Source organism: Hibiscus syriacus, unplaced genomic scaffold (assembly GCF_006381635.1).
Source record: "Hibiscus syriacus cultivar Baekdansim isolate YM2019G1 unplaced genomic scaffold, ASM638163v2 tig00004988_pilon, whole genome shotgun sequence".
Lineage (NCBI taxonomy): Eukaryota > Viridiplantae > Streptophyta > Magnoliopsida > Malvales > Malvaceae > Hibiscus > Hibiscus syriacus.
The window spans coordinates 52,905-64,244 of NW_024062038.1; the positions used below are offsets into that span (position 1 = coordinate 52,905).

Genomic DNA, 11,340 nt, shown 5'->3' on the forward strand with positions numbered 1-11,340 from the left:
TCACCATCTGCCTTGGCCTCCCCCTAGCCGCCGTTTCCATGGAGCATCATTCTGTTGTTCGATCCATGACAAAAAGGCAGAGTCTAACAAGCAGAAGATGTTGACATAAAGGAGCTGATATCTTACAGGAATGTATCGGAAATTCACAATCTGAACAATCGGCCATATACCGCCCTCCAAGATCAAGGCCGGAAGAAAATCTCTCTTCACATCTTCCTTCACTTGGGGAACGCTTTTACCGGTGGAAAGCCCCATATAGGAGAAAAATAAGAACAAGTCAAAGGGGCTAAAGAGAATGCCATCCATGGCTACTTTGGCAGCAACAAACTTAACCGTCTTTGGTCGTAGTTGAAACTTCAACTTTATAAATCTGTCCAATCCTTCATACCTAAATGGACAAAACAGAGGTTGTAAGCACCAAGGAGCATACTTTTCTTGTTCCTGAGTAGCAATGTAATAACACTCTCGCATGATTTTGATTCATTTATTACATATGTCAAGAAAAATAAAAATAAAAACACGAACCAGTAGTGTCCAACTGGTCCAACAAAGCCAAATCCAAACAAACTTGTGACAGCTGCCCTTTTCCAATCAATTTTACATTCTTGCTCTGCATCCTGCCAAATGAAACGTCCATAATTGTTTCTAGAACAACATGAAAGAATGAAAAGGAGGTGGAATCAAAGGGTTCTTACTTTACATTGGAGACGTTTTCTTGCGGTGGAATAGGTGATGCATTGAGCCCCAACATCACCAATGCCCCATAGGACACCTGAGCTGACAACTTGTGTTTTCACAGGATGAATAGATAAGCATCTCTCGTACCATTTCCATATCCTCAACATTTTATGATGACGATAACGAGACAGAAAAAAGAGAGGAAAGTGATAGATAAAAGCTAAGAATGGAAAGATAAATCAATGCAAAAAGGAATATTTTCTGGTTTTATTCATCACTTTTGACGATGACAATATTAGTTAGCGAGAATGTCTCGATAAAGAACGTATTGTTCAAAGGCTTTCTTTATATTATTAGATAATTGAAACATAGATCAATGTTTGGGCTAGAAATCCATAATAAAATCTCTGGTCTACCTTTTCCCTTTACCTTTCAATTCTATGCCATTTCTACTTTAAATGAATGGTATTCGAGTACTATAATAATATTTTATGATTTTTAAATTTACTTTTATTAAATTTCTTAATTTTAAGAAACCAAAATTGAGATTATAATGTAAAGACTTTTATTTATGATTTTAATTTTATTAAAATTTACTTTTATAATATTTTATGAATGGTATTCGATTACTATAATAAATATTTTATGATTATTGTGCTTGAGAGAGAAAGCTCGCACTAGATTTAGCATGAGAGATAAAGCTCAGACCATCATATTACGAGCTATTAAGGTTTAGGGATTGGCTATTTGAGATTTTTAGAGATTAAATATTTAAGTTTAGGAATTTAAGACGATAGCAATGGTGATGGATGATCATTGGGTGGTCGACAATGAATGAATGATCGTTCGACAACGGATGGTTGATCGGAGATGACCGACAAATAAAGTAAAAGGGATTAGAATATGATATTTTATGAATTGTGGTGTATTTTGTGTAAAATAATGAACTTTAGGTTTTTTAAAAATATAATAATATTTTAAAGTTTTTTAAATAAAGATTTCAAAATTACCAGAACGTGTTATTTAACGAATTTTTTTAACTGTCGTCTACAACTGTAACGTTTATAACGTTAGACACCTGGACTAACTGAAAAAAATTTAAGCACAACTTTAAGAAAAGTGGTATAGTTTGGACACTTATTTTCATATTAAGCCTAATTTAAAAGAAAACATTTTTTCTTTGATAAAAAAGCATCAGAGACTCGTATACTTTTTAAAAAATCAGTCTGACCCTTTGACCAACACTTTATGATGTTAAACGTTATGGTACTAACATGACAATTCACTATGTTGACATGACAATTTAACATGCTAATGTGACAATCTATTGTGATTGATGACGTGATAGATGAGCTAAATTGATATTTTAATTTTGTTTCAGGATAAAATTAATTTTTTAAGTTCAAAAGCTTATTTAAATTTTTGAAAAATAAAATTATTTTAAATTTTAAATAATAAAATATTTAAATATTCAAAAATATTAATAAAAAATATTAAAAATTAAAATTAAAATACAAAAAATTAACTATATATTAAAAATACTAAAATTATTATTAAAAAAATTGTTTAAAAAATCAAAATAAGTCCCTAAGCAGCTAAACTTAAAAAATTAGCCATCGAATAAAATTAAAAAATCAATTTAATTCATCTATCATGTTATATGTCACTATAGATTGTTACATCAACACTGTAAACCGTCATGTCAGTATCTTAACAATAAACGACGAAAAATATTTATCAAAATATCATACTAAATTTATTTTTTGAGTTAAAAAATGATATAAATGAAAATATAATACAAGAGTTACATTTATTTTTATTTTCAAGTACAAGGACCTCCTACGCCTTTTTAATTTTTTTTTCTTCATTCTCAAAGAACAAGATTGGTATATATTCAATGAACAAGATTTCTCACTCTCAGTATATTTATACGCTCAGATTTCAATCAATCCCCAACAAAGTTATACTCCTTACGTTCTTTGAGTAGAGATGGTGATGTCTCTACACTCAAAGCTTCCATTGCTTCCCTTTCAAAGCCCTAACCCCAACTCAACCCAATTTTCTATACCTATCAGAAACTATAATTTCACCCCGACTCCCTGCCTAAAATCCCTCAATACCCCTAATCTCACAATCCTCGATCTCCACCAAACTTCAAAACCCCACCTTTTAATACATACAAATTCTTCATTTTCTTCTAAAAGTTCAAACTTTTTGGGGTTGAAGATAGAAACTGCGACAACTTCAGGTCCAAGAAATCAATTTCAAAGACATAAGCGTTATGGGATTAAAGAATCTGAGGATACGGACAAAGTGGTCGACTCTGGTGGCGATGGAGGTGGTGGCGGCGGCGGCGGTGGGGATGGAGACGATGGAGAGGTAGAGAAGAAAAGTGGATCATTGCCTGAATGATTGAATGTTAATACCGATGATGCAAAAACGGTTCTTGCTGCTGTGGCGATATCTCTTGCTTTCTGGTCATTCGTGGCTGAGCCGAGGTATATTCCTTCGCTGTGGATGTATCCTACGTTTGATGTAGGGGATCGAATTGTTGCCTAGAAGGTAGTTATTATTTGTTTGATGGTTGGTTAATTGGTACAAGGTTTCTAGTGGAAAGACGGATTACATGCTACTGATTGTTTGATGTTTGTGTTTATTTTTATGTTTTCTTGAGGAATGGCGTTTTAATTTCTAGAGTTTCATGGTAAAAGCTTCATCTTAGGTGAATGGTTTGAAACATTAGTGCTTTCAGTGAAGGTTAAGAAATGACAGGTTTTAACTAAACTTCTTAATACCTGGTATTCCTTAGGAAGTAGAATTTGTGCTTTGTGAGCTTAAGTGATTTAAGAAACAGATTTTCTTGTAGTATTTGTTTTTAGATTGTCGTAACTGGAACATTCCTGTAAGTTTTTCCTTTAATGATTTTTCCTGGTATTGCTAAAATTTGAAAGTGAAAACTGAAATGATCTCTTGAGCCTAAAGAACTAAATAGAAAAACTACGATATGTTAGTCATGGCAAGCCTTATAAACGACTGCGGGAAGGATATGTTTTCATAGGATTTACCAAGAACCATACTCTGACTAGAGGAGTATGATACAAGCCAGATATTTAAATTGCGGTTCGGTCGCATTGCGCTTATCGTGGTTGCGGACATAATGGTTGCTATTGCGGTCATTGCAGGTATCGCGTTCGTGAATTTTTTCAAAGGAGTTGATTTCTTTTTCTTTTTCTTTTTTAAAAAAGATAAAATTAGAATAGCTGAACAATAGCAGGAATAATGGCTCGCTATTGCCGCAATTGGCCGCTACCTGTTAAATTGAGGCCGCGATCCACTGCTATTTTCCGCAATAAAGTTTTCGGACACCGCTTCCATTCTGTTACCCGGACACTATTTGAATCCCTGATACGAACACAAAATCTAATTTTGTTTTAGAAATGCACCAATAAGTGAACAAAATGTTTAATTCTTACATATATCATGACAGTATTTAAAATTTGAATGTCAGGTTTCCTACTACTTTAGGTAGCCATGTGCTAATGACATTGTCATCTTCAAAAGGCCACCAGTTCTTCAGGAAGTAGGATACACTGATGATGATGTCTTCATTAAACGAATAGTAGCTAAGGAAGGCGATACTGTGGAGGTGAGGTTACTCTGACAATTTCTAAGCTTTCGTATTTCCATTTCTGATAAGCTGGTTGTATCTGTTTTTCACCATATTGAGAAAATTATTACTAAATATTAATGTTGCATGCTGATGTTGAATCAGTAGAACTCTGGAAGATGTTAAATAGATATTTTTGCAAAATATCTGTCATTTCTGTTGGCCTCCCGCATACTATGTATGCCCAGAGATGTCTTTTTCTTCTTCTTAGTAACATGTAAGGTGCCACACTCCCTTTGTTGCCCTAACACTTTATTTTTATTCAAGTACCTGTTTCTGATGCATATTTGGACCTAGGTATGGAAATTTGATCCTTGAAGAACCCTCTGGAAAACTTGAACATACTTGTGTTTGACACTCACACCCGTGTCCGAGTAAAGTAGGCCAATTTTTTACAATTACCCAGATGTTATATTCTTTCTTTTGTTTTGACGTATTATCATCTATACTTTGGTTTCATTAGAATGAAATCTTAAAATTTGTTCTGATGCAGGTTCATAATGGAAAGCTTATTGTTAATGGGGTTGTACGAAACAAAGAGTTCATCAATGAAGCACCTTCGTATGAAATGACACCAATTGTACGTTTCCATATCAAAAATTTAAAAACCTTTAGCTTCTACTTTTAGTTCCATTGGCCAAAGCCCAGATGAGTAGTGTAGCCAACTAGCCATTGAGAGGTTAAACCAATGTCTTGAGTTAAAGCCAAAATATTTCACAAGTTGTGCAAACTTGTAGTTTCCTTCATTGTATGTCTGTGCCAATCTGTTTCTGAATGTATACTTGCTATTCATGCTGCAGCAAGTACCCGAATATTCCGTCTTTGTGATGGGTGACAATCGTAATAATAGCTATGATTCCCACGTTTGGTAAGATATGGTGCTCAACCATGTCGATCCTTAAATCAGCAGGTTTCCCCCTATTCCTTTTTGTTGATTCCTCGTGTTTTGTTTCGTTTAGGGGTCCCCTCCCAGCCAAGAATATCATAGGAAGATCAGTGTTTCGTTATTGGCCCCCCAAAAGGATAGGTTGCACCGTGATTGAGAGTGGCTGTGCCATTAACAAGGAGGAGGGTGCCAAAGTGCCTGAATAGATGTATTCAGCCCTACTGATTTTATAATTTTTACGTCATTTGACTCATTTCTTTTGCTTGCTCATTATGAGTTTTCAAAATTTTTACAACGCTATCATTTCTCAGTAGAAAAGCTATTCTTGTAAGACAGGTCGTTTTGCCGTGTCATGTATGTAGATTTGAGCCTATTAATGGTTAATGCAACTAATTTTCTGTGGTTCCATTTATAGTTGAATTACAGTCGAAAGACTTGCAAGTATTTAACTGATCATGTGTCAGTTCTTGTTTCTCGTTGTGTTCAGAAATATTGAATTTTTAATTTATAAAAAGGACTACTCTTGTAATGCACAGAGCAACAACAGATACATGAACCAAAAACTTGTTTGATCAATGATCACAGAAATCATTCATGGAGTTCACAAGTAAACAAGCATAAACGGTCTTAGTGAATCGAACTTAATATCCTATCAACAAGATCAAGATTATTTCCTATTTCTCCAAACTGATGATAATACTGTTTCATAAACTATTATTACTTCCACACTTACCAATCACTAGAAAGTTTAAAAATAACTTAAATACACCTAAAACCCACCATTTTCCAAGTGGAGAATGAACCGATTTTCCACTCAGTCGTATTGGCATGAACTGTTTTTAAGTTTGAGAGGTTTGCTACTGTGAGAATCAATAACCAAAGAACAAGAGATGCGTTTCCGATGCCTCGACTTCACCAACTTCCCCACCACATTCCCTCTGGACCGAACTTCAAACACCAACTTCATTGGAACTCCACTTCCATCATTCGAGACTGCTAAGCTTGCCCCTGCCCCATACAAAGGAACCTTGTCTCCATGGAGAGTCACGCAGTTCGACGGCTCTTTCTTGGCTGATAGTACTTCTTGAACTGCAATCAACAAAAATACAAATATAAGATCAAAATGCCAAAACTTTTTGTTATTGTCGTGAAAAAAACGTCTAAGAAAATGTTACCTGACCAGTGGCTACCGTGATTTCTGAGTACATTAGGTTGACAAGATTGGAGCTAACATGAATACCAAAGAAAGTTGCAGGATTGTGTACTGTCATCCTTACTGAACAATTCATTGTAAGCATCTTGCTCGGAACTCCAGTCATGTCGGCTCCCTCTCCAAAATAGAAATTATGGACTGTCAAGCTCTGCAAAACAGACACTTTCTTTTAAGACAATTCGATTTGTGTAGCAGAAATTAAGAACGAACACAACTGTCCCAAGTTTCTGACAAGAACCAATTTTTTTAATTTTACTTTTTTCGAGTATCTTATGTCTAAAGGAATCAAAGGGTAATTAAATAATACTCTTATATAACGACAAGAACATTGTATTATTTTTAAATATAGCTATAAAAGCAAACCTTAACAACAATTTGAGCTTTGTAAGGGCGGCTGGCACCCCAAATGATCAAACAAAACAAACTGAAAACCGCCAAAAACCCAAACACAGCCATCAAGATCTGGCACCTCCTCGCTAACCCTTTATCTTTCCCATAAAAATACTCCCCTTCTTCTTCAATAACGTTACACTCAGTCCAGCCCTTTTCGTTTCTCTTCCTTCCTTTCTCGAGGGTTCCCGAGAAACGACTAGCGGATGAGGCCCTGGAGTGACGGTTGTAAGAAGGGTGAGAAGGAGACTCCATGGGGCTGCTGTATGCGGGCGTTGCCTGCATGGACGATGACTTGTCGCCATCGTGGGATTCCCTGGAAGGACTTTGGACGTAGTAAAGTTGGCGTTTGGGGGATCTCGGAGACGACGGATCGACTGAGCTTGTTAAGTCGGAATCGGATTTTGTGTGCATCGTAAACTTTTGAATTGAATTGTTTTCGAAAGACGGAGAGATCAGCTGAGTTGTGGAGTTACAGTGAGGGAAGTGAAGAAGGACAAAGGGAGGTAGACAAGAGAAGAGAAGAAGTGTACGAACTATATTACCAAAGGTTAGGTTCGGAGCTGAGGTATGGAACTTGTGAAGTTAGGGGTTCGGGAACGAGTGTCGGCAGTGATTCCGTTAATCTGGTTGTTGGATTGGACTAACGTTAGCGTCATGTTTGACGGAGCATGCATCAGGATTCAGGGCTTACGACATTGTTTTTACGTTCAACTCTTTCATAAATGAGCTTTATATTACCATCAGAAACTTGCATTGTTCTTATATTTCGCCAACCATCTATTCTCTCGCTTTTAATTAACTATTCCTTTGTTAAAAAAATTATATTTAATATTTTTATTCTAATCACTCCTTATCGACTTAATAACAATTTTAATCCTCAAAACATATACATCCTATCAAATTGATCATAATTTAAATACTTCAATAAATCTTCCGTATCTAAAAATCTTATCAATTTAATCCAACTTAAAATCCCTTTCAAAAATCTCAATCTTCTCCGACACTAACAATCATTCTCCAATGTTGTCGACTCAAATATTATATACAATATTATATTATATAACGAATAAAAGAAAAAAGAAATTAAACCAAACCAAATTCAAGTCTATAATGAATTTCAAACTCAATCCATGTTTATTATTCTTATCTACACTCATTTTCCAAACCTATTAATTTTATCTAAACCCTCTAAAATCTCGAATAAATCATTAAACTTGGATGAATACTCCCATCCTTGAATACGTCTAACAAACCAATTTTAGATAAAGTATCTTTAACGTTTGAAATACCCATAAATGGTAGCTAATTTGTAGATTTTATATTGAGACGTCAAGATAAAAACATGTAAAACTCTAATGTTTTTAATAATTCAAAATAAAAATTGCAATTTTTAAAGTTTAAAAATACAAAAATTTTAAAGACCAAGATAAACTACCTACCTCGGTGGCACCTGCCCCGTAATTTTAACCCAACAATATTTGAAAGCAAACGGGTGATATTTACTAAAATAAAATGTAAACAAGCAACCATACATAAGCCACAAGTATCATACACAAACCAAAGAAATTTATGAGTAATATTTTTAACCACAGAACTTGAATGAATCAATTGAGTTAAGCATTAAGTTTATACAAAATTTGCAATCTCATTCTGAATCCCGCATTACCGAAACATTGATTGCGTGGGGCACTCTGTTGACTTCAATCTCAAACCAGGGGAAAAACCAATAAATAAAAACTCTACAACCGCCACATTAAACCTCAGCTTATGTCAGACCTACTTCTCTCAAGGGGCAACCGCGAACCTAATGTTGATAGGGTTTGCGGCATTGACATTCCCCCGGACACAACAATTTCTGCAACAGAAGAATGAGTGAGATATAAGCTTAATTTGGAGCAGAGAAAGTTAGAGTGACGCCTTTGCTCCATTCTGTTTTCTTCCCTTTTTCATACAACTACTCCAATACCAAAACCATTGCTTTAAAAATCAAGAACACGTCCTTATATTAAGTGACAATTTCAAACCAATTCCGCCAAACAATAGGAGGCCTATAACACAACAGACTACTTGATAATAGCAAGGAAAATATCCGTAAATAACAGACGCAACACAAGAAGAGAAACCCTCACCAATTCCTTCACGAACTGATAAATTCGGTCTGATAACATCCTTTGTATTGATGAGGAATATATCACCAATGTAAAGATGATTCGTGGGAACATAGACACAGCATAGCTCTTCTTCCCCAGAGAAGTTCTGCAGGCAGCATGCCAATGAAACCATGTGAAGCATGATGATTATGAAACAGGAAAATAAGTAAAATGAGGAAAGTAATAACATAATGATAGCTTCGGAGCAAAAGCTTCATTTGCTCACCTGCAGAATAACGGATGAAGTGATGAACCCAAATGCATATTCTCCAAGACGTGGATGCCTTATGATGGCTACTTCCTTGAAGGCCTGTGTGTTCTGATCTGAATTGCAATAAAGATGTAAAACATTAAAGTAATGTAGCATATCTGATGACTAACTAAACTTATTTATTTCATGAGGAAGAAAACCAGCAGAACACACACCTGGTGAAATAGCAGAACTAATTTGCTTGGAGGCATTGTAGATATGGCGAACAAACGGCATCTGCTTGATAATCCACTCACCAAGGCCGAGGACAGATGCTCCCAACCATGATGACATGAATATTCCAATCAAGAAGATGAATGTAATAGAAGTTACAAATCCGAGACCTATCAAGAAGTAAAAGGAGAAAACATAAAGAGACCTTAAAAAATGACTACCAATATTTAGATATAGGATACAAGGGTAGATCATTTGCAAAGGCCACCTTGTGAAAAGACAATTCAGCTTTCTTGCAGTACACACCATATTTGGTAAGATCTCACATTTAAAATCGTAAATCAACAATCTAATAAGCACTTCTCCTATACTAAAATGTCCTGAATATATGCATAAATATTTATTTCCAATACTATCAGGCTGATTTACAGAAATTTCATATGAAGCATGCTAATAAGTATAATGCAGGCAGTAACCACAAGGAAAACTTCTAAAAAGAATGATGGATGCCAAAAAAAGGGATTCCTCGAGCCTTTTAAAATATCATCCAAGCTCTTATCACAGTTATTTCCACAATCTCTAAGAAAATAATAATAATAACTAGTTGGGCAAAGTTGTCCTCACATTTAGAAGCCTTAAGAAAGGGGAAAATAGAGATTTAACAATCATGAAACAAGGCAAAAAGAAAATATTTTTAGCTGCTAAGAGAAATGCTCACCAAATACATCAATGCCAAGTTGATCATAAACTGGAGAGAAGAAACCATCAACAAAGTGAACAAACCACCATGTTATGTAGAAAGTGATTGCAATAGGAAACAGAATGACACTGCAAGACATCTTCTATGAATTAGTTGCTGTTATAACAGAATCGTGAATGACAATATAGATTTGATAAGACAAAATGCCACGAGAATATATTTGGTATTAGAAACTAAATCTCTGAAGTTTCTGAGTTCATCAAATAATTAATTAGCACAAATCCATGATGGCAAGAACCCAAGAACTATGATTTTGTAAGATGAGAGATAAGTAGCAGAGGAATTTCAAGACAACCAACCAAATTTATGAGAAAAAGAGAAAAAAAGACAAAATAAATGGTACTGGGCTGGATACAAAATTAAATCTGCCACACCAATTTCACTTCTCAAATGAAGATTCAACATAACTATTCCAAGAAAGCATTGTGAATAAAGAATTATATTATATTGAATAATGGCAAGGAAAGACTAGCAATTGGCATCCCAATCGTTACTGAAATGCTTATTTTTCACCAAACTCTTTGTGTATAAAATATACGGATAATTTGGAAACTATTTCAAGGCATTTACACTTATCTCTTATTCAAATATTTAACAGCTAACTCAGTTCTAAAAGTCACTATAATCATTACTATAAGTAAAGCTAAACAAAGATATTTAGGCTCACTGCACTAGTGAAAGCATTTTCACTCGATATCAAGGACATAAGAAAAGTTATATGGAAGAATAGAATATGCAAATCATTAAACATCATACAAGTGATAATTGCACAAAAATCTCATTAGTAAATAAACCTTAAGCAAACAGAAAAAGAATGCTGCTTACCATCCGCTTATGAACTTCTTTGAAGCCCAGCTCTGGAAAACTTTGTAAAAGGTCTGGATAAAACAAAGCTTGTCAGGAACATTCAGAAAAATAGCACCCGTGCATCATTACATGAGTACATGGACACGCATAAGCACACAGATCCTATACAGGCCAGCATGCTGAAAGCATTTGTTTTAGAAAGATCTCATTAGGAACCATAATAATTTGCTTAGCCATCTAAAATGGTGGTAACAAGTTTATAAAGTGTGGAAGGTCAGCATCAAATTCAATTCTACAATCCAATATCCTATATTTTATCCAAGGGAATTTCTAGCAGAGATTGAATACAAATATATAATAAT

The 11,340-nt window shown here is 34.8% G+C and overlaps 2 protein-coding genes and 2 pseudogenes across 5 annotated transcripts; 1 reads left to right on the top strand and 3 right to left on the bottom strand.

The window, feature by feature from the left end:
• Positions 1 to 845, bottom strand: LOC120198888 (protein Mpv17-like). The gene is made up of 3 exons (XM_039200132.1): positions 696 to 845; positions 526 to 617; positions 1 to 388 (listed from the first exon to the last, which is right to left on the bottom strand). The coding sequence occupies exons 1-3, from the start codon at positions 843 to 845 to the stop codon at positions 1 to 3; spliced, it is 630 nt and encodes a 209-aa protein (XP_039056063.1).
• A 1,729-nt stretch (positions 846 to 2,574) lies between these two features.
• Positions 2,575 to 5,632, top strand: LOC120198893 (annotated as a pseudogene).
• A 297-nt stretch (positions 5,633 to 5,929) lies between these two features.
• On the bottom strand, positions 5,930 to 7,321 carry LOC120198895 (annotated as a pseudogene).
• Positions 7,322 to 8,381: 1,060 nt separating this feature from the next.
• LOC120198896 (protein CONTINUOUS VASCULAR RING 1-like) lies at positions 8,382 to 11,301 on the bottom strand. 4 transcript variants are annotated; one of them, XM_039200138.1, is made up of 7 exons: positions 11,187 to 11,301; positions 10,997 to 11,071; positions 10,130 to 10,239; positions 9,414 to 9,581; positions 9,220 to 9,311; positions 8,967 to 9,099; positions 8,382 to 8,692 (listed from the first exon to the last, which is right to left on the bottom strand). In XM_039200138.1, the coding sequence occupies exons 1-7, from the start codon at positions 11,213 to 11,215 to the stop codon at positions 8,598 to 8,600; spliced, it is 702 nt and encodes a 233-aa protein (XP_039056069.1). In that variant the 5' UTR covers positions 11,216 to 11,301; the 3' UTR covers positions 8,382 to 8,597. The 4 variants fall into 4 exon arrangements, with proteins under 4 accessions (XP_039056069.1, XP_039056068.1, XP_039056067.1 ...); XM_039200137.1 differs by having other exon boundaries at positions 8,967 to 9,093; positions 9,214 to 9,311; positions 10,997 to 11,068; positions 11,184 to 11,294; XM_039200136.1 differs by having other exon boundaries at positions 8,967 to 9,093; positions 9,214 to 9,311; positions 11,187 to 11,293.
• Between the last annotated feature and the right edge of the window lie 39 nt (positions 11,302 to 11,340).

What these genes read in the sequence shown, in the direction of transcription:
- LOC120198888 (XM_039200132.1), bottom strand. Translation starts at nt 845, where the DNA reads ATGTTGAGGATATGGAAATGGTACGAGAGATGCTTATCTATTCATCCT. An exon ending in GAAAACGTCTCCAATGTAAA is followed by an intron (nt 618 to 695) that starts GTAAGAACCCTT and finishes TTCATTTGGCAG; the next exon opens with GATGCAGAGCAAGAATGTAA. An exon ending in GGACCAGTTGGACACTACTG is followed by an intron (nt 389 to 525) that starts GTTCGTGTTTTT and finishes TTGTCCATTTAG; the next exon opens with GTATGAAGGATTGGACAGAT.
- LOC120198896 (XM_039200138.1), bottom strand. Translation starts at nt 11,215, where the DNA reads ATGGCTAAGCAAATTATTATGGTTCCTAA. An exon ending in CAAATTATTATGGTTCCTAA is followed by an intron (nt 11,072 to 11,186) that starts TGAGATCTTTCT and finishes TCTGAATGTTCC; the next exon opens with TGACAAGCTTTGTTTTATCC. An exon ending in ATCAGTTCGTGAAGGAATTG is followed by an intron (nt 8,693 to 8,966) that starts GTGAGGGTTTCT and finishes CTTCTGTTGCAG; the next exon opens with AAATTGTTGTGTCCGGGGGA.